Source organism: Phoca vitulina, unplaced genomic scaffold, assembly GCF_004348235.1.
Source record: "Phoca vitulina isolate PV1807 unplaced genomic scaffold, GSC_HSeal_1.0 scaffold7, whole genome shotgun sequence".
Lineage (NCBI taxonomy): Eukaryota > Metazoa > Chordata > Mammalia > Carnivora > Phocidae > Phoca > Phoca vitulina.
This window is the reverse complement of record NW_022589710.1, coordinates 58,764,761-58,791,085: the sequence shown is the minus strand read 5'-3', so window position 1 is coordinate 58,791,085 and position 26,325 is coordinate 58,764,761. Positions and strand designations below refer to the sequence as shown.

At 55.4% G+C, this 26,325-nt stretch overlaps 1 protein-coding gene across 5 annotated transcripts in view; it reads left to right on the top strand.

Annotated features, from left to right (window-relative positions):
- Positions 1-25,855, top strand: part of TTC7B (tetratricopeptide repeat domain 7B) — a 246,829-nt gene extending 220,974 nt beyond the window's left edge. For 4 of the 5 annotated variants that reach the window (XM_032405782.1, XM_032405781.1, XM_032405780.1 and 1 more), the window contains one exon: positions 24,882-25,855. In XM_032405782.1, coding sequence (XP_032261673.1) covers positions 24,882-25,103 — 222 coding nt within the window. In that variant the 3' untranslated portion in view covers positions 25,104-25,855. Of the gene's footprint in view, positions 1-36; positions 1,782-24,881 lie in introns of those variants that run through there. The other variant, XM_032405783.1, reaches the window with a different exon arrangement.
- Positions 25,856-26,325: the final 470 nt, after the last annotated feature.

Genomic DNA, 26,325 nt, shown 5'->3' with positions numbered 1-26,325 from the left:
AAAGCCGTTAGAAGTGGCGTTGGACTTCTGTTCCAGGGTGTACATTAGTGGGCAAGACTGGCAGGATGGCGGAGCTGTTGGAAAAGTGCATTTGATGAAGAAGTGGCAGAAGCATGTCACGTGGATGGCGGGTTTAGAAGGAGGACAGCCAGTGCGCCGTGCGGTGGGACGTGTCTTGTGGACTGTTACTACATTTAAGTTGTTCTACCAGCTCTAAGGTTTGACCCAGAAGTATTCGTCACAACGAGGCTGGCTAACGACACTGATCAGGAAGAAGGCTCTTCGGAAGTTCAGAGCGGGGCCGGGCGTCCGAGCTCCCTTTAAACTGTCTTCGGGCTTGCTGACTGTGGGAAAAGACTTCCTCCCATGATGCATGACGAGCTGGCTGGGTGGCAGGGAGGGTCTGAATCCAGGGAAAGAGGGGAGCTCTGGCTTGCTGCCGGCAGCTTGCACTGCAAAATGATGGAACCTGGGCGTTGTTCTCCCTCGCATCTTTTCAAGTGTCCGTCTGTTTCATGAGCTTTGGGGGGACCTTGTTTGTGTCTCGCATTTTACTACTTGGAAGCGTGTTTTCGGATGTGTGCCTCTGTTGGAAGAGAGATGCAGCATGATGGTGATGAACTTGCAGTGTTACCCTAGAGATGGGCAGCCTGTGTCTGTGTATCTGTCTGATCCATCCGTCGGTCTGGCCAGGGGGCGCTGGGGTTGAGGGCGGCCCAGGGCTCAGACACACCGGGCAGGGTTTCACATGGGCATGGCTCCAGTTTTCCCCTAACAAACCCCGTCTTGAAGAGCGGCCCTTGATCCCTTCTGTCACTCTGGGTAAGACAATGAAGTGGATGAAACAGAATCAAGACACCCTGCCCCTTTCAAATGCTGATCTTTGGAAATGGATCCATTTCATCTGAAGTATCCATTTTCTTCCTCCACTTAGAATGATTGGCAGGAACGAAACCTTGCCATGGCCAAGTGAGAAGGCTCTTTTATCTATGAATTGCATTTTATTTACTTCCTGGGTTTAAAAAAAAATGCTTTTAAAATTAAGAAGAACAATTTTTGAAGAAAGACTTAATGAAATGTTTAGATGTCTTCCCTTCCCTACACATCTGTGTGCTGGTTGATAGAACCCTTAAGTGTACAAGACTTAATTTCTCTAATATCTTTACTCGTTATAACTGGGATTCAAACTAACAGTGCAAAAGAAAAAGTAGTGCATTCTGTTGGGCGATTAGGACTCTGTTCCTTATTCTACTTTCTCTCCCTTCTTATAATGGTGCGCACTACATTTGAGCCCCTTAGTAGCTCAAGGCCCTTTAGAGAACTATTAATATTTGGCATGAATATAAACTCTACAAAGAAATGTAAAACTTCATCTGCCAGTTGTGTTTGTTCTTACAGTAGGCGCTAAGGTGGACAATTTCTTTTTCACTGCTGGAGAACCTGCTCTCGGTGACCCGTCGCAGGCTACATTGCAAGTTAGGAGCAGAACCACGGCTGGGCTGGGCGATACTAAGATTGGACATTTGTGGAATCACTGAAGCGTCTACAGCTTGAGTGATAGCTCAGCACAGGGGTCACGAGCCTGGCGCTGGAACCAGCCTGGGCCTGGGTTCAAATCCCAGCTTTGTCACGTATGAACAGTACAGCCTGAGGGAAGTCCCTTAATCCATCCATACTTCCATTCCGTCAGCCTTCCATTCCATCAGCCGTTAAGCAGGGAGAACCATAGTGCCCCCCGTGGTGTTACTGTGTGGTTAAATGAGTTAATACAGGGGCGCCTGGGTGGCCCAGTCGGTGAAGCATCTGCCTTCGGCTCAGGTCATGATCTCAGGGTCCCGAGTCGGGCTCCCTGCTCATCAGAGAGTCTGCTTCCCCCCCTTCCTCTGTGCACTCTCTCTCAAATAAATAAATAAAATTTTTTAAAAATGAGTTAATACAGGCTGCAAAGCACTCTGTAAACACTAGCTGTGAACATTACTATCATTCTCTATAATTTGGGTCACACCTATGGTAGAAGCCTCTCTGTATCTACTTGACAGTGAGGGGGGGCATCTCCTTTCCAAAAGATCCTCCCATGGGCATGGCTTTCCTTCTGAACCAAATTTCAGCAGCTGGAGGAGCCGAAATAAGAATATATCATGGCATGTGGTTGGCCAAAACCATGTGCTTTTGCCTTTAAGTATTACTTTCTGTTTCTCTGGAGCCTGTAGCCCAGCTTATTAGAGTTGAAAGGAATAGGAAGGGGGATGTGACTTGTCAGGCAGAGACGGGAAGCATCTCTGGCTGGGCTCAGGGGGCCAGACCAGGGCTGCCGGCAGCTGGGCCCACCCCTGGGCTGGGGCCGGGGGTGGGGGGCGGTGGGAGCAGGCCCTGGACCTGGACGGGGGAGCTGGGCAGGCTCCGTAGACTGGCCTGGGCAGCAGAGTCTGCCATGGAGCCCAGCTCAAGTGTCACACCTCTGAGAAGCCTTTCTTGACCCCTACCCACCCACCCCTGCAAGGGGGCTCTGAGCCCCTTGACTTCCCTCCCTTGAAGCACCTCAACAGGTGCTTCAACAACAAACGTAGAGTTCCTTCTTCATGGATCCGTCTGCTCCTTGGGGGAGGCTCCATGCCTGAGGTGGCACAGTGGCCGGTCTAGACCAGGCGTGGCGGGTAGATGAGGTGGGGCAGGGAGAGAGGGAGAACAACAAGTTCAAGAGCCAAGTTGACCTTGACAGATGTCATTATTCCCCTTTTACAAACGAGGCCCCTCAGGGACCCTGGGTGGCTCAGTCAGTTAAGCGTCTGCCTTCAGCTCAGGTCATGATCCCAGGGTCCTGGGATCGAGCCCCACATCGGGCTCCCTGCTCTGCGGGGAGCCTGCTTCTCCCTCTGCCTCTGCCTCTGCCTCTCTCTCTCTCTCTCTCTCTCTCTCTCTCTCATGAATAAATAAATAAAATCTTTAAAAAAACAAAAAAACGAGGCACCTCAAAGCACTGGGTGCTTTCCCTTGAATAGATTGTGAGCAAATATCATTGGAACATGCTATTTTTAAATAGGTTAACTTTGTTTGTGCAGAGGCCTCTGGGTGTTTGTTGGCTTGGCCTTGGCACACTCCCTTCCCACCATGAGTATAGGAAATGACACTGAGGGGGGACTGGAGGCTGCAGCACATGATTTCACATGAGGCCAAGGCCATGGAGACCAAGTCAGCTAATTAATGGAACCTTCCAGTGCAGCGGGATCTGAGTGTATTACAGGCCAAATCTCAAAAGGGATGCGATGCGCCGGAAGGTGGGGCTCCTGTCAGGTGTGCCTGGCACATCCGGGTCCCCAGGCTGACCAGCACCTGCTCCGGCGGCTGAATAGGGGGGCAGCCCTGGGGCCCTGGGTGGGAGCAGTGGCCACCTCACTCAAGTTCAGATGCTCCGTCCTGTTGCTCCCAAGCACATTCTTCTTTGCTGGCCCCTGTACCCCATCTGGGGATTATGGGGGTCACTGTCCTTAGACCAGAGACTGCCGTGAAACAGCGTGTAGGCAGCCGTGCTGGAGTCCACAGTGGTCTTCCCGGGCCCATGTGTGTTCCCTGGCAGTCTGCTCTCTGTCTCTCTCAGCTCAGTCGGAGAGGATCCCCCTCTGAGAAGCTGACCCACGATAACCATGCCCATGAGAGACCCAGTTTCAGACTAGGAACTGAAATGGTAATTTATAAAGAATGGTACCTTTCCTGGGCAGACCCCCTGCTCTCCCACCCCTCCTCGTCGCCAGAGGAGCTCACCCTCTAAGCCAGATGCCAGGTTCCCAGAGACAGATGCCAGGGAGGCTGAAATGGCCATCCCCACACAGCCTGGGACACTGAGGCAGACAGGGTGACATGGCAGGTGCCGAGGGATTGGGGCTGTGCAGATCCAGGCCATAGCCCTGCCTCCAACACAGAGAGCCCCTTCCTGGGCCCTGGACTCTCCAACTCTCACTTTCCCTTTAGGCCAGAGGTCCCCAGCAATGTCCCATGGTTCCAGATGAGCCAAGAAGGGGACAGCCTCTGCCCTTGGGAGTGCCAAGGAGAGTGGGGAGCTTGTCACCCTTGGCCTAGAGCAACCTGGTCCTCTCGCCCCAGTGTGCCATACAAATATCATTAAATACCATTTTTTATTTGAGAAAAACAGATGCCCAAATCCCACTCCCTCTGTTCAGATGAATTCTCTTATTGTGGCGTCTCTGGCAAGCCACCCCCTGGTCACCTCTTCCCGAGGACACTCCCTCGTCCCTTGATGGTGAGCCAGGACACATCCTTAGCCCTTCTTATGTGGTTCCCTCTGTAGACTGTGAGCCTGGTGTCTTGTTCAGGGCGTGCCTTCTGATCTTGGTCCCAGGCTGAGGGAGTCTCTGCTTGTACCCCCAAACCCAGATTCAAGTAGCTTCTCTTGTTTCCACAGTACCAAGACACGTCCCTTGCTTTCACGTCCAGCTTTGAGGGTGAGCTCCTCGGGGCGGGGGGGGGGGGGGGGGGGGGGGGGGCATGTTGCTCTAACTGGGTTAACACCATGCCTGCACCTGTTTGGGGTTGGACGACCATGGTGGCAATAACAGTGAGCCCGCCAGAGCCAGGTCGGGGGGCGAGAACCATGTGGGGAGGAGGGGGAGGGATTGGAAATGATTTGGGGGAAGAACCAGATACTTGAAAGGTTTTTTTTTTTTTTATGACTCAAGCTGTGTCCTCACATTCTTTTGAAAATACGTATTTTTAGCTTAGAGCATTTTCTGTTTGTTGGGTATGTGTGTCGTCCTTGCAGCGAAAGGAGTGTCCCCTGGCAACGTGGAGCTTCTGCATCCACGTGACTCCTGTGTGGCTTATGGCCCTCGTTCTGGCCAGTCCCTCCCGCAAGCTCTCCCACCACTAGCGGGTGCAGAGATACTCTCTGCAGACATTTTCCGCTTGGTTTTTGGATCCCTCCTACCCACTGCAGCATTTTCTCCGTGCTGGCCAGGGAGATAGGACATCGGGCCACCGGTGCTTTCATCGAGGGCTGAAATCACAGACCCAGAAACAACAGAGGCCCGGTGCAGACTCTGAATACGAGCCATGTCACTGGGCCTTCCTTTGCCGCAGCTTATGGAAAAAATTAATTCTGTGTTTATTTCTATTTTCTGTTTTGGAGTCTTAGATGACTAATTGCAGGCCGTGCAGCCCAGTGTCTCATTAGTAATTATGACCTAAGATTATTTGAGATCTGACGTTCTCTATCCAAACCCCTTATTGTTAGAAACTCTGCCCCATTATTCCAGTATGATTTGACATTTCACTTCCATTGCGTTCCTGCCTGGCCACAGTTTTTGCGCCCTGGCTTGGGTCAGGCGATCGGATCCAAGACTTCACTTCTCTGCGTTGTTCTGTGTTCCCAGATAGCCGTCCCTAATTCCCCTGCCTTATGTCGGGCCTCCCTGGATGTTAGCCCTGCCTCGGCACCCTCCTCCGTATGCTGCCTGCTCCTGAAGTCAACAGGAGGGTGTGGCTGTCACCACGAGGCAGTGACATTCGGGACCCCCTGGGCTGGCTGCCCAGGCCGGGGGAGGATGCCCTAGAAGTTTCTCGCAAGTACTCCAGCTTTTCTTCGTCAGTATCAGGGATGAGGGCCCAAAGTGGCCGGGAAGTCTTTGAACCTGACACTCACCAGAGAGCAAAGGCATGTGGGATTTAGAACACCCAACAAAATTCCCTGGTCTAAGCACCCGCCTTGTACAGATGGGGAAACTGAGGCCAGAGAGGGGAAGGGACTTGCCAAGAGCACAGGGCAGTGAGCGGCAGACCCGCCAGGAATCCTGACGCCGTCACTCCCAAAGGCCTCATGCCCACTTTCTCTGTCTGAGAAGTGCCTTCTCGCTTTGGGGTAGGGGTGGAGAAGAGATGAGCGCCCAGAACTCCACTCGTTGCTGTGGGGGAGGAGGGGGTTGGAGGGCTCCAGTCTGTCTTGAGGGTCACACAGCATCCCCCGAGCTTGCATCCTCTCTCTTTTGCTCCCAACTGGAGTCCAGACTTGGTCTCCCCACTTGCCTCTTAACCTGGCCTCGAGGTGACCCCTACTGGGTAGCATCCCTTTCTCACCGCTGCCCTTGCCCCGTCTGCCTGGATCACCAGCATCAGCACTGATTTATGAGCCCACTTGGGCACAGGGAAGTTTTCAGGGTAGCCTTTGGCACCCCTCCTGTTGCCAAGCGGGGAGGAGTGCGGGGTTGCTTAGGAGGAAGGAATGACAAACGTACCGATGACAAAAAACCAAATCTCACCAAGTCTCAAACCCTGGCGCTCGAGGAAGGTGGTGACTTGGTATTTAGGGATGAGGTATCACAATGCCTATAATTAAAAAACCAATTCTTGCCCCCAAAATAGACAAAACAAGTGTGAAAAAAGTTAACAGTTGTTAAATTTAGGAGATAGGTATATAGATGTTCATTATATTAGCCTTTCTGATTTTCCACATGCTTGAAATGTTTCAGGATTAAGACAGGTTAAAACAGGGCGCCTGGGTGGCTCAGATAGTTAAGCGTCTGCCTTCGGCTCAGGTCATGATCCCAGTGTCCTGGGATCGAGTCCTGCATCGGGCTCCCTGCTCCTTGGGAGCCTGCTTCTACCTCTGCCTCTCTCTGTCTCTCATGAATAAATAAATAAAATCTTTAAAAAAAAAAAAAGGTTAAAACAAAGTAACGTGGTCAGGTTTGCATTTTGGAGCGATCATTCTAAAAGCCATGGAGGCTAAGTTAGGCAGAAGCTGAGGCACGGAGGACTAAACTCAGCTAGTAACATCTTGACAGTCCAGGATAAGAGATTTTGAGAAGGCAGGTTCAGTAAGGTTTGGTGAGGGAATTGGAAGGTTCTTGTCATCTTCTCAGACACCTGGTTCAGGTCCCTGGATGGCTAAGACCTCCCCAGTTCAAGGAGACTCGGGAGGAGGGGCAGTTTTGGGAAGAGGAATGCAAGCCTGGCATGTGGCTGGCTGGGTCTGGAGGCATTTCCAGGGCGGGAGCCATGGTTAGGAAGCCGTGGTGGCCTGGAGGGAACAGCTGAAGCAATGAGAGGACGTGAGACCCATTCCCAGCTGGGCTGTGAATCAGAGAGGGAAAAAGAAAGAGGGCCAAGGGCGAAACCCAAGGAGCACCAACATTTGAGGAGCAGGAGAGAAATTTGGCTAATGAGGAAATGTACATTCTGGTCATTTACAGTTTTCCCATCCACACGGCTCATCCAAACCATAGCTGGCATTTGGGCCTGACCCTGCCAGATTCGCAAGCCCTCCTGTTCCCACGGTCCCGCTCTGCTCTCGGCTCAGGGCTGTGGGCAGCCCTGCATCCCGCGTTGGTTTAGGGGATGTCCATGAAGCCGCCATGCAGAGGAAGGGTCCCGGTCAGCAAGATCACTGTGATAAGTGTGGGAGACGGGAGTGATTTGAATTATAGACACAGCTCCCACATGGAGGAGCTGAGGGCCTTGGGCTCCTCTGGACCTCAGTGTCTTCCTCCATGAAGAGGGATGATGATGGGAGAATCAGATGTGATCCCTGTGTGAGCCAGAGGACTGTCATAGTGTCTGACAGTGAATGCATGCCTTGGTCCCTCGGAGGAACGTGAAACCTCCCCTGTCATGTCTGTTGGGGCCCTGATTCCCCTGCCAGGTGCCAGAGCCCCCAGGGGAGGGTGGCGACCTAGGCTGGTAACAACAGTGGCCTTTTCTGCAAGGAATCTTGGACACACACACACACAGAGCCTGGGATCTGCCCTTGCCAAGGGGTCAGTCTTTTTTTTTTTTTTTTTTTTAAGATTTTATTTACTTGAGAGACAGAGAGAGATAACGAGAGAGATCACAAGGGGGGAGGAGAGAGAGAAGCGGGCTCCCCATGTGGGGCTCGATCCCAGGACCCTGAGATCATGACCTGAGCCGAAGGCAGCCCCTTAACCGACTGAGCCACCCAGGCGCCCCAAGAGGTCAGTCTTGATTAGATCCGTAATTGCAGTGCTGGCTGATGTCCTTCCAAAGGAAGCAGAAACTGCTGGCCCACCCCTGCAGGGAAGCCTGTGGTACACGATGCTGAGTCTTTTTTCATAAATAAAGGAGCAAAGCATGCCTAGTGCAGAAAACGGCCCCTCCCCTGTAGGGATCCGAGTCCCCGCAGATTTCCTCTCATCCTCTGCATCGGGGCAGCGAGTGTCCAGACAGAGGCATGGGGCTAGAACCAAAGTGCAAGCAAGCAATCCCCACAGGGATCTCCCAGAACAAACTAGAAGCAGAATCTGCTTCTTCCTAAGGACAACATGCATTTTTCCAGGCCTTTCAAAGCCAGGCAGGTCAATCGAGTTATAATTGGCAATCTAATTAGAACTCCCACAAGCTGTTAAATTCTTTACCTGCTGCCTGGCATCTTCCATAGAGGTGACACATCTGCTTCTGCCTTTGGAATGATTAAAGAAAGCCGGCTACAGTCCCATCCTTCTTGCCGACAGCAGCCCCCTCCAGCCACCCCTACAACGGTGCGGACGCCCACACACCCACCAGCAAGTAAGACATGGGACACAGCCCAGTTGACAAGAAAATTGGCTTTAGAGAAAGCAGGCTCAAAGCGCTGTGTTGCTGAATGTTTTTTTGGAGACTAAATGGGAGAAGACAAAGCCCCCAGCCCCATTTTCCCAGGTGTTGGAGTATTCTGAGGGGGTTCCATGATGCCTTCAGCTTTCCCCCAGTCAAGCTGCTCGATCACAGAAGAAAACATATCTCTTTTCTCCCTGTCTGCCTCCTTTAACCCTGAAGAGTTTTTGGGCTGACCACCCCCCCCCACCCCAGCCCCAGCCATCAAGATAGCAGTGTGCTTTGGCCGACAGGATGGGCGGGTGGTACGGCACCAGTGTCCCTTGCGTCTTCCGTGGTCCCCCGCTGCTGTGCCTTGGCCTCCTGGAGCTCCGGCCCATTAGCAGGTGCAGGCGGTGAGCCCGCTCTGCCCCTCTTTCCCAGCAGTGACATCATGGGGAGCTTGAAACCAGCCACGGTGGAGTATTTATACCATGGAAATTGGCAAGCACTACACGTCAGGGCCTTTTCTTTCAGAGAGCCAGTTTACCAGAACTCCACTGGACTCAGATCTAGATGGTTTAATGGGGGATAGGGAGGCAAAGGGGGAACAAGAGGGTATATGGGCAGAGAGACAGTGTCCCTGACTCAGGACTTCCAGGGTGGAGAGTGCTCATGGCACAGATACAGTGGAGTTCACCTTGCCACCCTAGACAGAGACAGAACAGCCCAGCGGAGGCTCAGGGGAGAAAGAACGAGACTCGGAATTGCCCGGACAGGTGGCAGGAAGGGGGGTGTGGTTTGGAGCAAAAAGACCTACGTTTGAATTCTAGCTCTACCATTCATTCATTGGCAATTTGTATGACTAGGACATGTTATTTAGAAATGAAATTCTGTCATACAGAAATGAAAATTCCACCCTAACAGAGCTGTCGTAAAGGTTGAACACGGTTCTGAGCACCTGCCCAGCACATCACATCTACCCAGCAGCTGCTAGTCTTCTAGGCCTTCCTTTTCCCAAACCAGTGTGGCTGTGAGAATCATGTGCGAAGTGAAGAGGTCCCCCAGAGGCCGTAGAGGATGGACATTAGGCATCCCCATGGTCCTACTCTTCCTCGCTCATTGAGATAAGGGAAGGGCTCCCTCCTCAGCTCAGCATCACAACCAGAGAGCTGGGGGTGCCCAAGTGGGTTACAGGGAGGCTGAGACCTCATCCCCTCAGCTCCTTGGCAGCCACAGCCTCCGAGAGGTCACCCACGGCTGTGAGAAGCCACTTCGTGGACCCCAGGGAGCAGTATTCAGCATTACCTTTCCTAAATCCACGCGGCATGCAAGGCCCGTGCGCTGAACTTCGGGAGCCATTCTTGCTATTGCTGCCGCTTTCCCATTTCCCTGCAAACGGTTGTTTCAGCCCCTCTCGGATCTGTCTCGGAGCTCTGTGCATGGGCATCGGGCTTGGGGGGAGGCTCGATGCTCCTTGTTAGCCACGGCCCGCCCCACAGCAGGTGGCCGGTGCATGTTAGCTCAGCCCTGCCAGCCTCTGTTTGGGGGGTGGGCACGTCCCTGTGCTCTTCCCGTTAGAGCTCATGGGGGATTTTTGAGGAAATGACTCTGATCTTGATGCTGATCTTTTCCATATCAAAGTGGCCAGTGATAAGAGCTCAATTGTGTTGGAAAAGAAAGTGCCAGGCTGAGTCCCTGTCCCATTTCCGCAGCAGCCGTGCGGTTCCCTGATGGCAACGGCTCCCCGCATGTCCCCGGCCCGTCTGCCACTGTCACTGTTCCAGCCTGGGGACAAGTCTGGGGGCCCCAGGAGAAAGTCTTGGCAAAAAGCCAGGAGTAAAACTCCCCGTTTCTGAGCAAACCGCCTGTTTTCTTCTCTCACCGGATGGGAGCTTTCCTTGGCTGTGCTGCACCAGGAATGCCGTGGGGGTTGGAGGGCGGGGAGGGGCAGTCCGGGCAGAGCCGAGCACTGTCCAGCGAGCTCCCTGCCCTGCCTGCCTGGGTTCCGTGTTGTTAAGTTCTCTTGTCATTTGTGGAAAAACTTTTTCCAAGACGTATCGATTCCAGTCCTCTCTCCATCAGAAGTATCTTATCATTTCTGTTTGTTTCTGTTTAAACGTGGAAAGAAGAGCTGGTGCCAGACCCTGGCAGGGATGGGCAAGGCGGTTGCCAAGATGACCGTGTCCCCCGGGGCAGGTAGTGAATCAGCAGCGTTTGCGTCTCAGTGCGTTGTCAAAGAACTGTTTGTCTCCAGGGGCGGCGGGGTGCTGCTGGGGCGGGGCGGGGGGGGAGCCCCGGGCCGGGGGCCCCCAGCAGGGCCTGTTGAATGCTCAGACCTGGGGTGCACCCTGGCTCTGTGTCGTCCTGACGGCTGCTGGTGGAGCCCGGATGAGCCTGTGTCCCCAGGTGGCCTTCAGGGCTGGGGTCTGGAAGCCTTGCTGGCCGGCCTGGCTGAGGAGCACACCTGTCACCCCACCACCCAGACAGAGATGCACCTTGCCCAGAGGTGCAAGCTGGCACGGCGGCCGGATGAGGTTTCCAGGCCCTTCTGGCGGACCCAGGCCTGGACAGGAGGGGGTGACTGGCTCACAGCCGGGAGATGAGTGTCCACTGGGTCCCGAGGACCACACGGGTCCCTGGGGTGACAGAGATGAGTCCCCGAGGCCCTGCCTCCAGGTGCCTGAGTTCGCACACAGTCCAGCAGCTGGGAGCCCTTTTCCTGTGCACTGTTGGTTTCTTGAGTTTTCAGGGTTTCCTGTAAATCCAGTCGTCTTCCGGTACCGCCATTGAGCCTGCCTTCTGACACTCGTCCACACCGGAGTGTCTCCAGCCACTGGCCAGCTGTCACGTGTCAGAGAGAAAGGCACAAGGCACGGCCCAGCGACCCCTCAGCGCTCAGCCCGGGAAGCCGGGCTCCAGGGCCGCTGCCTGGTCTGGGTCCGCCTCTCCTCCTCCAGGAAGGCCCCCGCCCTGTCCCTTCCTGGCATGCTGTGAGCAGTCTTTCCCCCAGACTGCAGAAAGAGACGCTGCCCTGTAACGTTTTCTGCTTGTTTCTCTAGTGAACGCTTAAGTTCTGAAACTGGAGGTACGATAGGTGATCCCCAAAAATGCTTGTTGGTGGAAGATTTTACCAGACCCTACAATTGTCATCTTGAGCATCTACTCCACTGCTTTGTGTTCTAGGCTGGAAAAGTGAGGCAGAGAGAAGCTTCTGCCCAAGTTGGGTGCTTGGGGGTGGGCCACAGAGCTGGCCTGGGGCGGTGTGCCCTCCACTGACCGACTGGCAGGATGCCCACCAGCCCTGTGTTCCTGCCCCAGGGAAGGCCGGGACTTCTCCGTGGGAATAACTGGGACAGGCTTTTGCCATGTTTGGTGGTAAATGGTCAGAAGCAAGTCAGCGACACCCCAGTGAAAGGTGTGACACGCTCCCCCTGGACCTCAGGAATGGGGCAGGGGTTTCGAGGACTCTCCCACGCTCTGGCCCAGGGGCTCCCAGCAAGCCCTCAGCTCAGCTCTGTGGAGGTCATGTGTGACTATTCTCCAAAGGCTGGAGAACCTCCAGCTGGGGCCTGTCAGGCGGTCCCCCCCCCAGAGCTCTGGGCCACGTCTCTGCCTCCATGCCCACCCATCTCCGTCACCTCATGGGGAGCTAAGCGTCTGCCTGCGCCACCTTCTCACCTGTGGAAGCCAGGGTCCCCGGATCCCGGGGGAAGGCTGGGCCTGAAGTGGGCTCAGAGCTTCCCCGTGGCCCACACCTCACTGGCTGGGCCGCACAGGCCTGGGGTGGAACGCCATCTTCCCAAACCCGCCTGGGGCGGCAGCAGCCTCCCCAGAGGGTGGAAGCCTGGGCCTCCGCCTCCGGGGAGTGATTAGCACCAAACTTTCCACTGCGTGCATAACTCGGGCCATGGGGCCGTGGGGAAGCGCTGACTTCCCGGCCGCCCTGCCTGACTTGTTGTTGGGGAAGGTAGATAAAAATAAATAAATAAGTCAACCAGGGAGATGTAGAAGTAAGCCAACAGCAGTCTCTTGCCCATTACCAGTGGGAAAGACGAGCAAGGGGAGCCGGGTTAGCACCCACAGGAAATGCTGCCTGGGATGTGCAGGTCCCGCAGCACCAGGGCCAAGCTCTGGCTTTCTCTCACCTAAGAAGTGGTGGCTAATATTCGTGTCTATGCGGAGCCTCTGAGCTAATACTCACTGCAACGCCCGGGGCGTGCAATTTAAATGGCAAATCGGGGGAGAGGCAGGTGGAGAATCATCTGGAATTTTACCAAGAGCTGTCACAGGCGTCAGAGTAAGGAGGATGCCCAGCATCCCTGTATGTTTCTGGGGACCCCAGGGCCGCCTCCTGTCCCCTTTCCACCCCTCGCCAGGGTGCTCAGCCTGAGGTGCTCAGAGGCGGACGTTCTCGCTGGTGTCCTTTGACAGGGCATGGGACTTGCCTGGTCTGACATTCCTTCAGTTAGGTCAGTGCGCCGCGCCGAGCTGAGCCGTAGAGGCGTTGGTGCTGGTGCTTCTGTGTGCGTGTGCGTGGGATCTGTGCGTGCCTTGCCCCGGGGGTTGCAGTGGAGGGGGAGGAGAGCTCACCCCACCAGATAGGGGGATCCCCCATTGCCCTTGGCCTGGCCTCACCCCCAGGCCTTAGCACACAGATCCAAGTGATTCACCTGCCAGGGCTGGGGTGGGGGCTGTGCTTGGGACCCAAAGGGAGCAGCTCAAAGGCTGCCTTTGAGATGTTTTCAGGGAGGAAGCAGATGCCTTGTTAGCCTTTACAATGCTGAAGTCAGAGAGGGGCTCGGACGTTTTCTTTTCCTGACTAACAAAACCTCCACACCATTCATTCCAAAGGGCAGGTAAAGAAAGGGAGTCAGAGTGTTAGATAGCTGGGTCCTAGTTGGGGCAGGGGAGACTGCTGAGGGCACAGGGTACCCCATCTCTGATTTGGAGGGTGACCAGTTTCCTAAATGATCTCAGCTGCCGGCAGACATTACGGAGGGGGGTGGTTGTAGGATGAGCAGAGCCGGCCGAATGGGAGGGAGCTGGGCTGTCCTGCTCCACACAGCAGGGTCCTGACTTGGAAGGACAGCTAGGTGGGTGACCCTCCGGGCTGCCAGCACAGCGTGCTGGGTAGGGTGGGCATTGTTCCCGTCATGCAGTTGTGAGCAGCCCCGTCAGCCCCTCTTGAGCTAGGTCCTCTGGTGCTCACCTGGGTCTGGAGAGCCCCCAGTCTCGCCCCACTGGAGTGTGGCAGCCACCACATGGGAGAAGGACCCGCAGAGCCCAGGCAGGCTGACAGAGCTGGACAGGGAAGTCACGTCCCCAGAACTTCCCCAAAGAGGACTGCTCCCTGGACAGCCCCGTCCAGAGCCAGATAACCCTGAGAAGTCCTCTTAGAATGTGTCTCTTGGTCCCCTAAATGCCCAACACCCTCCAGAGACCCTGGTCCCCTGAGCTGGTCCTCTGGAACCTGGGTTCTTAGACCCAACTTGGCCTCCATCTGGCTGGGGGACTGAGCCAGGTGCTGGCCTGCCCAAGGCCCTTTTCTTGTGTCTCTGTCACAAGCCTAAGGCCCTTCCCAGCTGTGGCTGCCCACATGCCTGTCCGCACGAAGCTTTCAGAGGCAGGAGTAGCTCTGTGGCCATGAGCCGGTCACCCCGACTCTGAGCTTCAGTTTTCTCATTAGTTAAGAAAAGGGTGTGTCATGTCTTCTGGAATGTCTTCCCTTCTCCTTCCAGCGGGCCTTTCTCTGTTCTAGATGCTGGGCCTCCACATGGGCACTCAGCCCTGCCTGGCTCAGAGAGGGCAGGGTGCATGACCAGAGTGACGGTCGATGCCACTGAGCTCCCAGCCCTCAGCACATTGGGGCCAGAACATCCACAGGTGCTCAGTGAAGTTTTCAGAAGGGAGGAAAGAACTAGAAGCGCCTGTGGTTATGGTCGACCGAACAGAGCCCCAGCCTGGGACCCGGGTGCTGGGATCTGGGTGGAGTGCTTGCCCACTCAGGGCCTCTGTCTCCTGCTTAGGAAGTTAGGAGGCTGGCCCTTTGGGGAATGCTCATGTGCTCTTCTCTGTCATCCCTGACCACGCTCTGGCCATTTGTCTACAGCAGGGGCAGGCTGGGGGTGCTTGGTGCTTGGAGGCTGCCGGCTGCCTTCTCAGTGGTCCCTCCCCTCAACGTCCCCATGATCCGCAGCGACTGTTCTCTAAAAGCCACCACAGCATGTGGATATTTTGGCACCAACACTGAAGTACCCAGTTTCAAAGAAATGAGGCCAGAGGAAATTCGGGGCCAAATTGGGATTTCTGCGTGAAATCCATGCGAGGCTGGGCAGGGCCTTTGGCTTATGGCCAGACTGCCCCCATCCTCACTGCTGGCGTGTTTCCTGCCTGACAGCCTGTCATGCTGCTATTTGCAGAATCAGCTCCTCCAGAATATTCCAAACCATTCTGGAGGAAAGAAGCTTTGAAAGATGCTGCCAGTCAGATGCTTTACGTAAAGGAAAAGCCACACTCACATCGTCTTGGAGCCTAACGGCTCGTCCTTCTGGACCCACAGTGCGGTCTCCTTTGGGGGCTGTGCTCAGCGGCAGAATTCGGTGAGGTAGGGGGAGTAGGGAGGCCTGAGTTTACTGTTCCTCTAATGCCCTGGACTGCGTGTGTGCGCGTGCGTGAGTGTGCGCATGTGTGATTCTGGAAGCTTTCTTCAGATCCTGAAGGGCTATCAGGTAAAAAGGGGAGGGGAGGGGACTTTTTCCACGTGACCCCAGGGGATTCAACGAACATCAGAGAATGGGAATTAGACAAAAAGCCTAATTAGGGCTCCACATTTTTAACTGACAGTTCAGACTGCCCACTAATGGTGTGGGCTGCCCAGGGTAGTGGTGAGCTCCCCATCACTGGAGGGAGTAAGCAACAATGGGAGGCTGCCTGTCAGGGACTGCAGCAGGGGCTCATGCATCATAAAGCAGAGGCCAGAGCCCCCTCCTCACCCCGAGGAGCTCTGCTTCCATGGATGGTTGGCTGCTGGCTTAGAAAAATAAGAGGTTTGGGGAAAATTGAGTTTTGTTTCCTTCTGAGTTGAGTTCAATGCTAGAAAGGCCTGGTCTCCAGAAGGCACATTTCTTCAAATAAAACATTTGACCTGGAAAAGGGGCCCCGTGAGAGCACAGCGCCCCCAGCCGTCAGATATCCTGAGTGAACAAAGATGCCGGCAGCCTCTCAGGCACGTCTGGTCGTTCCCTGGGTGGAGGGAAGGGAGGGGCTGGGGGCTTTGCCTCCCCCACTTCTGGAATACTCAGCTCCAATTCACAGCACACCCTGAGGGAAAGCCTCCAAGGGTGTCTGTTCAGCGCTCAGATCCCTGCCCCTCCCTCCCCCGGGCCTGGCCAGCCCCGGACACGAGAACATTTTCCTGTAATGTCCATCTCTGGCCCAATCATGGATGGAGCAGGGCCAGCTACCTCGGGGGCCTGGCTTCCGCTCACCTCGTCACAAGGAGCCCCTTCTCAGTGTGGCCTGTCCAGTCACTAGCCCTTCCCCAGGAGCCGCTCAGCCCATGTCTCCCTCCTCCCCTTTGTCCCTCAGCCTCTTCCTTCCTGCTCTTCAGTCCGAGTCCCTGGTACAGGATGTCAGTGGTCCTCCGTTTGGAAGGTTAAGTGGTCTCATGAATGTTCTGTCCCTGCATTGGGCCAGGTGGGGTGGACGGTACCTGGAGAACCTGGCTGGTGGCCGTGGCCGCCTCACGCGAGCCTGCTCTCTGTGGACGGTCATGAGGTTGCCAGGAATGGCTGGCCTTGGCCTTTGCAGAAACTGGGCCAAAACGAAGTAAAATGGCCAAAACGAAAAGACCAGCTCCATACCAGTCCTTACCCCAAAATTCCGACCATCTGACCCTCCAGGAGGCCCTTCTCCGGGGCACCCCCAACTCACGCTTGACTGACCTAGCCAAAAGGGGGCTGAGTTGCAATGTGTGAACCCCACCTGACTCCGGAGGTTCAGTGGGCAGACGTGTCTAAGGGCTGCAGGGCAGTGATGACCTTGGCATCGGCCAGGATACCTAGGATCTGGCCCCTTTGGAGCTCCTGGCCTGGTTAGGAGGCCCTTCCAAGGCCAGCATAGTTGGCCAGGACACACACACTCGGGCCCCTGGCAAGGCAGCGTGCATTTCTAAGCACTCAAAACACACAGAAAGGAAACATAAAACAGAGCCGGGTATAGACCCGACCTCACCCGGAGCCGCTGGAGTCCAGGTAGAGAAGCTGAGCCCCGCCCCCACCCCATCCAAGTGTGTTTTCAGCTCCTTTTCGAGGCATTGTTGGGAAGCAGGGCGGGGCTCCGGCTGGCCCCTCAGCTGCGCGCACAAAATGCCGGGTGCTCAGGACTGTCCGTGCCTTTGATCCTCACCAGGGAAGAAAGGGCCACTCCCGGGGAAGGGAGACAGGGGGCAGCCCCTCACCTTGCCTTCCCACGGCTGATCCAAGAAAGTCTTTACAGAGCCCTTGTCTCGCCTGACCTTCTTAGGGTGGCCCTGGCAGGCAGCCTGTTATATTCTGATTTGAGAGCACAGCCACCACCACCCTGCTCCTGCCTGATGGATTGCATCCTCAGGAAGGAAAAGGCAAATCCCTGACGAGAATCGGGGGCTAGTGTGCTGGTTTCCTCGGTGATGCTTCAGCTTCAGCTAATGCAGACTCCAGTCCTGCCAATCTACAATGTCTGGGGAGGGGCGGCAGGTCACAGGGGGTCCCTGTTCCTCTCGGCGGGGGGGGCCCCGTGGGCTTCCAGGAAGCTCTCCTTCTGCCGCGCACATAGCCCCCGGCAGGACAGCTCCAAGCGGGCGGGGCTGAGGGCCGAGTCAGAGCACAGAGCTTGGGGTCAGAGACTCGGGGCCCATGCCCCGTGCCAGGCACCACACCAGGCCCCCTCCTCCCAGCCCTTTCAGGGATCTAGCCCCACTCTGGCCTTCCCTGGAAGGCAGAGGAGGCTCCGAGTGGATGGGCTCTGATGGCAGTGTGGACAGGGTGACCTGAGGCCAGGAGTTTGGAGCACTAGCAAGAAGTCATGCCCACCTCTGTCCTCCCCACCATCACACAGTGTCCCACGCCATCCACTTGTCCATCCTTCCATCCCTTCACCAAATACGCACCAGGAACCTCCTCTGTGCCCGTCCCACCCTGGGGGCTGCACATGCAAGGACAAATCAGACAATCCTTGCTCTTACAGAGAACTATCCAGAGGGACACAGGGTTGGCAGTGAAGAGTCCTGCAACCATGGGCATCCGGGAAGGGCCTCCCCTCCCCTCGGTCGGTAAGAGTAACGATAATGGTGGTAATCATATCGATCGTGGTGACCATTCACCAAAGGTTTACCGAGCGCTTTATGAACTTGCTCTCATTTGGGCCTCACGACTCTCCTGTGAGTTGGTACTTGTCCCCAGTATACAGACAAAGCATCTGGGACCCAGAAGTCGTCCAAGTCACTGGTGGAGCTGGTTCACACCCTGTCCCAGGGAGCCTCAGGCCACACTCTTACCCTACACTCAGCCCTCTCTTAAGAGAGTGCCAGGCCTTTCCCCTGCGCTGGGCGGGTCCTCTGGCTGTTGCCAGACCCTGCAGAGATCTTTGTAACCCCTCGCCTGGGTCCTGAACCCCCCAACGAGCCAGCTGTGGCCAGCAGCTCAGGCTGCAACCTGTCATTGTCCCGGAGGGTGACAGGCTGGGGAAATGGGCTTTCCTTTAGCTGCCATCACAATCCCAGGGCCCTGACAACAGAAGTCTCACCAGGGGGAGGCTTATGTATCTTCGTCCGAAAGCCTTGGAGGTGCTGGTTTGACTTGAACGGCCCCAGAGAGGCTGTAGATCTGGTCCTGAGCCCCTGTCTGCTTCTTCCGGGCACAGCCCTTGCCCTGAGGCCCCTGGCTCATGAGTGCTGGCAAAATCCTTCACCCTCTCCGAGGCATGCTGTGGCGGGCGGGGGCGCCGGCCCTGGGCTAGACAGACCTGGACTTGGTCAGCAGTGGCTTTACACCTGATTCTCACCTCGTAGATATTTGGGGTCTCCTCATTTTTTCATCCCGCACTGAATATAGCCCGCTTGCTTGGCACCAGGCCTGACACTACAGAGATGACCACCGCCTGCCCAGTCCCCGCCCTGCAGGCGTTCGGAGCAAGGCGAGTGGGCGAGCCGGGATGGAGATAAGGCACCTCGTACCACGGGACAGTTAGGGAGGCATTTTGCGGTGGGTAACACACGCAGTGCACTGGTTATAATACTTTGCACGTTAAAAATGAATCGAGCCTGGTGGATGCGTGCGTTCGTCCTCTCGGGTTTATCTGTATTTTTGGAGGAGCCTCCTGACAAGGCTGCCCTAAGCTCCGGCCCCGAGCCCTGCAGTGATGCGATGGTGGAGCCTCTGACCCAGACTCTTAAATACTCCACTGCCGCCCCTCACACCAGACGACCTCCCCCACGCTGGCCTTGGTAGGTCTCTGCAAAGCCCAGGCCGGCTCTGACACGGCAAGGGCAGCCGCTGATCTCTGCTCCAGGAGCCGAGAGCCATGCCCACAGGGGGCAGGGCAAGCACGAGGCAGTCTCGGTCCCCACTCTGCTGCCGAGTGTGGGATTTCCAGGGCCTCCCGCCTGGGGAGATGTGACCCCCCAGCTAGGGCTGAGCTGCACGGCTGCTTTTTGGCGGCGGCTCGGCATTGGGAAGGACGCTGCCTTGCAGGGACGTTATCTCTCTGTGCCCGTACGCCTCCAGGGACAAGCAGTGGTCCGCGCCGTGCCCTTGAGCCCAGCAAAGGGCTGACTTGGCACTTGCGCAGAGCACCGCGGGGATGTCTGAGGTCTCCCAGAGGGGCTTGGGTCCTGCAGCCTGCGCTGCTGGTCACCTGACCCAGGGCTGGAGCAGGAAGCCTGCCCGCGGCATGTGGCAAGGTCTTCAGTCCTCGAGCATCACTTATCTCTCACACACACACACACACACACACACACTCAAGACATGAGTGAGGAAGAGTCTAATTGTCCTCAAATTAGCCAAGTCCGTTTTGTCTCGTTTGAAATAACAGGTTTAATTTCTTCCCTTACTTCCAGTTTGGTACAGCACCGGGATCTTGTTTGTACAGAACACCTGATTATAATAATCACAGTTTGGGAGGCTGTCTTCATTTGTGTCCAGAGAAGGGGACAAATGAGATCCCTGTGGGTGGTTCCCTGCTTCCAGGAAGGCCAGCCCCGCTGGCTCCTTACCCGCAGCGGCTCAGGAACGGCAGGGTTGAGAAGGGTGAGAGCCTGTTTGCACAACCTCTCCCAGAGAAGGAAAGAGGGTCTGGTGTGAGGAGCAGGCGCGAACCGCGCGAGTTCACGTCTCAGCTCGGCCAGGTGTCTGAGGTCTTCGGCACAGCCCAGCACCCGGCGTGCAGCCATCGCTCGGTCTCGTTAGGATTTGCACTGGGCCCCAAGCTTGGAGAGCAGCCTTGCTCCTCGGCCTCCTCTGTGTCCCCAGCACATGGCTGGGATCTGGACAGTCACTCAGTGGGGTTTGGGATTTTGATATGGGGGAGAAGGTGGGTTATTCTGGTAATGAAATATGTCAGTCCTGGAAATCTCTGTCTCCTGCCAGTCTGAGGGCTGGGAGCAGGACCCATGCCTCTGGCTAGTACTGCCTAAGGTTGGGGGTGGGGGGAGCAGTGTGGCCTGGGCTCTTGGGGGAATGGCGATCAACAGGGCTTTGAGCAGATGGACTAGAACTGCAGCAGGAGGGGCCAGACCAGGAACGGCTAACGCTGGAGAGGTGAAAGGGGCCTGGGGGATGCATCCTGCAGAAATGCATGGGCTTTCAGAGGTCTGTACTAGGAGAAAGTTGGATCCAGCCAGTGGTGCGAATAGTTAATGCCAGCCTCAGGCTGGAGAAGAGAGGAAGCAGGGCCTATAGAATTGGACAAGGTGTCAGGGTTCTAGTGCAAAAGAGCACAACAGAGCCAAGGAAGGCCCCTCCCAGCACACCGGGGTTTGAGGGGGGGCGGGGGGGGCTGTCAGTCCTGACAGCCAGGTCCCAGCCCACCTCTGGCCAACCTGCCTGCAATGGCTCAGAGCCCAGCCAGAGCTTGTCCTGCTTGATCCCATTATGTGACTGATTTCTGAGCTGCTCTTGGCTTGCTGGGGCACTGGGCAGAGGCTGATTTTTCACTCCCTTGCCAAGCCTGAGCTGGCAGCCCCTGGCAAGCGTCTCATGTCTCCCTGAGCAGCTCCAGCTTTAGGAATTAATTCCACTAAACAGATTGCTCTGGAAGCTTCAAGGTCATCTGGAAAGGGTAGCCTGTTCCTACATTAGGAATATAAGTCCAGGTATATGGGCTGGAAATTTCCAAGCCCACAAGAACCCCAGAACCCTAGAGAACATGAATACTCTCAGCTGCCCAGGATGGAGTGTGATAGGTCAGATTAGCCCATTGGCTGGTTCTCTGCAGGCATTTGGGGGTAAGTAGACTTGCCCCCTGCTGTATACGCTGGAGCCCCCAGGATAGGCTACAGCCAGATTTAGCAGCCTGCCATCTTCTAAACAAAATTCCCAGCAAAAAGGCTGGGGTCCTTGTCTCCCCTCCAGCAGGGTGGGGGCAGGTCATTGATGCTGAGAGCAGTGACCTCTGGGTCTTGCTGGGCCAAGGCCAAGGCCCTGGCCCTCCTGGGTCTCCACCTCTCAGTGGCCCACTTTCTGGCTAACAAGACCCCCAGTCCTTTGGCACCTACATCCATCCCAAGCCTCAAGATTACAGCCAGCCTGTGGGCCACCAAAGGGAAGCAAGGAGCCCTCCTAGTCCTTGAGTGAATATATAGGATGCTCCCAAGCAGCTGTCTGAGCCGGAGAAAAGCTAGGCTGGAGAGGAACCACGTCATAACCACGGGGAGGAGCGACAGAGCCAGTGATCCACGGTTGGAGAAATGAAAGGGAAGACCCACCCGGGCAGATGCCCATTTGCACTTGCTCAGATGTAACTGGGTTAGTGCCCGAGGGGCTCCAGGCCTGTCTCTTAAAGCGACAGAGGCAGCAGGGAGCAGGGGAGCGGGTAGGAAGGTGTAGTGGGGAGCATGGGGGTTTTCGCCGCAGGCAGACCTGGGCCGGCTGCAGGTCCATGTTCACGGGCCCTGTGACCTTGGCCAAGATCCCTGGCCTTGCTGAACCTTGTCTCTTTGTATCTAAAGCGGTGGTAATGTGAGCTGAGCCAAGTACACGTGCCTAGCCTCGCGCCTGATGGGGAGAAAACATTCGAAAACATTCCGTGTAGAGGAAGAAAACAGCGTGGGGCTGGCTCTGCAGCAGAGCCTCACGGGACCTAAATTATATTTCCGGCCTGCAGCCAAGAAACCAGGGACGCCTCTTTCTGTCTCACCGGGGGGCTTGTCCCTCATCAGCCATTCCCCAGCACGCACAGCCCCTCAGAAAAGGGTTGTGTGTGTTCAATAATGTGATGCACTGAGAAAGTCACACCTTGAAGGGGTAGGATGGGGCAACTTTTGTCAACCTCAGGCAACCTCTGCTTGCTGCCACCGCCCAGACCCCCTCCCTCCTCTTACTTCTCTCTTGGTTAAATCGGAATGTTCTAGAGTGAGCTCAAGCTGATAACCTCCCCTGGAAGAAAGGAGGCAGGAGCTCGGTGGCCCTCACATCCTGTTGCACACCACCTAGGGAAGGCCTCCCGTTCTTCTCCGCCTGACCGCCAAGATTGAGAAGTGTGGGCCTCGAGCTGTCCAAGTTTCTCTGAAGGAGGGCCAGAGGGGGGACAGCACCCCACCAGGAGACAGAAGTGCCTACTTGCTACTGCCCCACCCGGGACTCTGCACCCGGATGGATTTCAGGCAGGCCCTAAGAGTTAGGATATGCGGGTTCTAGCCCAGCTCCGTAGTAGCTGGCTAGGCGCCTAGGGCCGGGGACGCCGCCTGTAGGAGCCCAAATGGGGCAGTGCGTGGGGAGATCTCCCCACCGTGGATAGGTGCTCCCCCACTGCGGGATCTTACCCCACAGCAGCAGAAGTGGGCCTTGCAGCCAGGTGTGGACATGTCCTCTATTATCACTATCCATCATCCCGCCAGGAAGCCAGGTCCGTGCTGGACGTCTGTCCCTGCTCTCTGCACACAGTTCCCTGGCCCGCTCATGGGTGGGTGGGAGACAGCAGCTCTGGGAAGAGAGCTGGGAGGCTCTCCCTGGGGGTCTCTGCACACCTGACCCTGAGCAGCCTGGGCAAGGCCGCTGAAACCCAGCAGTTCACACTGGAGAACGGGAAGGCCTGTAGTCTGACGAGAGGAAGCTTCAGAAGGCAAGGGGAAGTCCTCATGGCAAGGGCTGACTCCGGGCCACTGCCCTTGTCCTGAAGCCTCAGGGAGGGAGCCACCCTTCTGCCTGACAGATCCGATTTAGGACCTGAGCTCCCGCGTGAACATGCTTAAGGCATGCATAGATGTTAATAAGAGAGGGAATGTATACTGTTTCCTTTCGATTTTCTCCCCAGAGAGAGTAGAGCTGACACTAAGGTCTGCTGCACCCCGGCCAGGGGAGGACAGCCTCTGTCTGCCCGAGGCCTCCTCCTCTGCCTCGTCGCTCAGGAAGGCCGTTCAGGGAGCCAGAGCTACGGTATGGAGATCTCTCCATACCCTCCACAGATCATGCACTGCCCTGGGGTCGTGGTTCTCCTTGGCTGTGGCCCCGCTGACCTTGAGCTCTGCCCGGCTCGTCCTCACGGCTCCTGCGCTGGGTGCTCGTGGGTGGAGCAGAGTCCCTGGCGGGCTCCTCACAGAAACCCTGGATGGGGCTCAGTGGAACCAGCTTGACAACCACTTGGAGATTCTTCCTTTAGAGCAGATTTCCCCAAAGTGGCCTGACTGGGGTTCTCCAAATACTCTGCACATTATATCCCCACAGGGTCGTGCCCCTCCTGGAGCCGCTAGCAGAGTGTCAGGGGTCGGTCCCCTGCCCCCCGCGTCACCACGGCATGACAGCGCAGTCTGCCGCTGAGCTCATAAGCACAGAATGTTCCTTATTGAGACCTGCATTTCTTTACTAACAATCGAGGTTACATATTTTCCATGTCTTTGTTTACACCTTTTAGAGGACTGCTCTTCATCTGCAATCACAATTGTCTAGACTGTTCTTTAACTTTTGAGATTTTTTTTCTTTGAACAAAAGTTTTTAGTTTTTTAAACTGGATTCGTTGAACTTAAGTGTTGTGTTTTGGGGGGTTTTTTGTTTTTTGGTTTTTTTGGTCACTTCAAAGCTCTGAAAGTCATCCTTTCAAAGAACTGACATGTTCAATTCCACTTTGTTAAGTAGTTGTCTGCCCTATCTCAGCAGACAGGAACCTGCGCAGATTTCTTCTTCTGGGCTGGACACAAGCTAGCTGACCCTCTCGCCCCCTCACTGCTTTTTAATGCAGCGGCACTGTCTGGAAGGATGTTCATCGCAGCGTGATTTATAATAGCGAAGAGAGTGGGTGCAACCTCAGTGTCTGCCCCGTGAGGGAGAGATTGAGGAAACGAGAGTCTGTCATTGGATGAAAGAGTGCAAACCCATCAGTCATAGGGATGCACGACTGGGAAACACGGTTATGGTAAAATATTTGGGGACCAACGCCTACATCCTAATTAAAACTGTGTAAAATGGGGGCACCTGGGTGGCTCAGTCGGTTAAGCGTCCGACTCTTGATTTTGGCCCAGGTCATGATCTCGGGGTCGTGAGATCCAGCCCCACATCGGACTCCATCCTCATCAGGGAGTCTGCTTCTCTCTCCCTCTGCCCCACCCCCTGCTTGCCCTCTTTCTCTCTTTCTCGCTCTCTCTAAAATCAATCAGTCAATCTTTGAAATAAGTAAAACTATGGAAAATGACAGCTGTGCTTGGGGTGAGCAGGGGACGGTGAAGGCAGGGGCTTGTTTATGGTAGGGGGAACTGCGAGCAATGAAAACAAATTCTGTCCTAATCATGACCGACAGTAACGCCACAAATAACGTTTCTCTAGGTTAGAAGAACCATTAGACACCAGCCAGCGCACAGGGCGGCCCCTGGGTCAGTACAGACTGGCCATCCCGATTGGTTCGCTCCTGGGCGTTAAGTACTCACCTGAACCGTGTCAAATTGCCAATTTTTTATCTTTCCAAAATGGCCCAACACGGGTCACCCTTTTGATGATTGCCCCCAAGTGCAGGAAGAATTTGAACTTACTCTGTGTGCCCAGCCCGATGGCGATCCATGCCCGCCTCCCAGAAACCTGCGGGAACTCGAGGACAGGTAAGAGCCGAGAGCTGCAGAGTCTCTCTGACTGTCTGTGTGTCCGTCTCTCCAATGCCTGCAGGCCCTGATCCTCCATCAGCTGGGCCGCTATAGTCTAGCAGAGAAGATCCTCCGGGATGCCGTGCAGGTGAACTCGACGGCCCACGAGGTGTGGAACGGGCTGGGCGAGGTCCTGCAAGCCCAGGGCAATGACGCAGCAGCCACTGAGTGCTTCCTGACGGCCCTGGAGCTGGAGGCCAGCAGCCCCGCCGTGCCCTTCACCATCATCCCCCGGGTGCTCTGAGCAGGCGCCTGCCAGCCTCACTGCTGCTCAGGCCCCCAGGGCCCCGCCTGGGGCACCCCCCCACCCCCGCCGCCGCACCGAGGCCACGGATGGACGTGTGACTGGCCACTCTGAGCTAACCGAACGAGCCCCGGTTCATCGCTGTCCCCACGCGCATTTCTGTTACTGTTTTGGCCAGCCCGATGATAGTTTTTGAACCTACTGAACATTGTCCAAAATGGATTATGTGCCATATTTTGTTAGTCAACATCTGCGTTTTAAAGTCAAACGATAATGGACTTAATCAGCAAATGTAGAAGAATATATCCAAAGTTAAAATTCAGTGGCAGAGCAGATTATTTTTATCAGAGCTGTAAAGAAAACTCTCCTTCCCCTACCACTCCTGCCCCAACCTCGGCCCGGAAACCAAATGTGAATTTTCTGTTTCCCACCTCAGTCCTAGTCCAAGCCAGGACACCAGCTGACAATTTCTTGGTTTTGTTGTCAATAATTGTACCATGTGAATTCCTGTCCTCACTTAGAGCAAAGCCTGAGTTGGAGAATGTTTCTATTTCACCAATATATGCCTGTTACAAGAGAAGGAAATAGGAGCTATTTAAGTTTAACTTTTTTATGTGAATTCAGAGTTTATTTATCGATGGAAATATGTACAAAGAAGCTTCAAATGGAATATTTACCGACATTCCTTATACATGACAGACACTTGGCTAAATGGGAAGATGATGTTAATAATAAAATGATTTTTAAATGGACCCGTAGCCTGTGTCGTTGGTGAAAGCCCACAGAGCCCAGGGGTCAAGGCTCGGCTCCTGGGGTGGGAAGCAGTGTGCGCCGGGTCAGCCTTTGGCACTGGGAGGCCCCCCTGACTGTCCCTTTCCCATTGCTGCCCTGTTGTCTGGATGGGAGTGGGGCACTCAGGCCCGGCAGTTAATATCTGCATTCGTGAGCACAGAGGATTGGGAACGAGCATGCGACCTGAAGTGGCCCAGTTAAGGAGGGAGCTGTAAGGAAAGGCTCTCACTCTCCTGCTGGACTTAAACCCAAGAGCTGAGGCTGGAACTTCAGCAGCCCTCCTGCCACCGTGAAGGGTCGGCAGAGACGTGTTGGGGCCAAATGTGAAGCCAGAGACTTACACCGAAAGAGTGGATAGTAAAAGTGCAAGAACCAGAGAGCTGAGCAGACCTCTCCAATCCTTGCCAGGACCCCCAGGAAATGGGGGCGG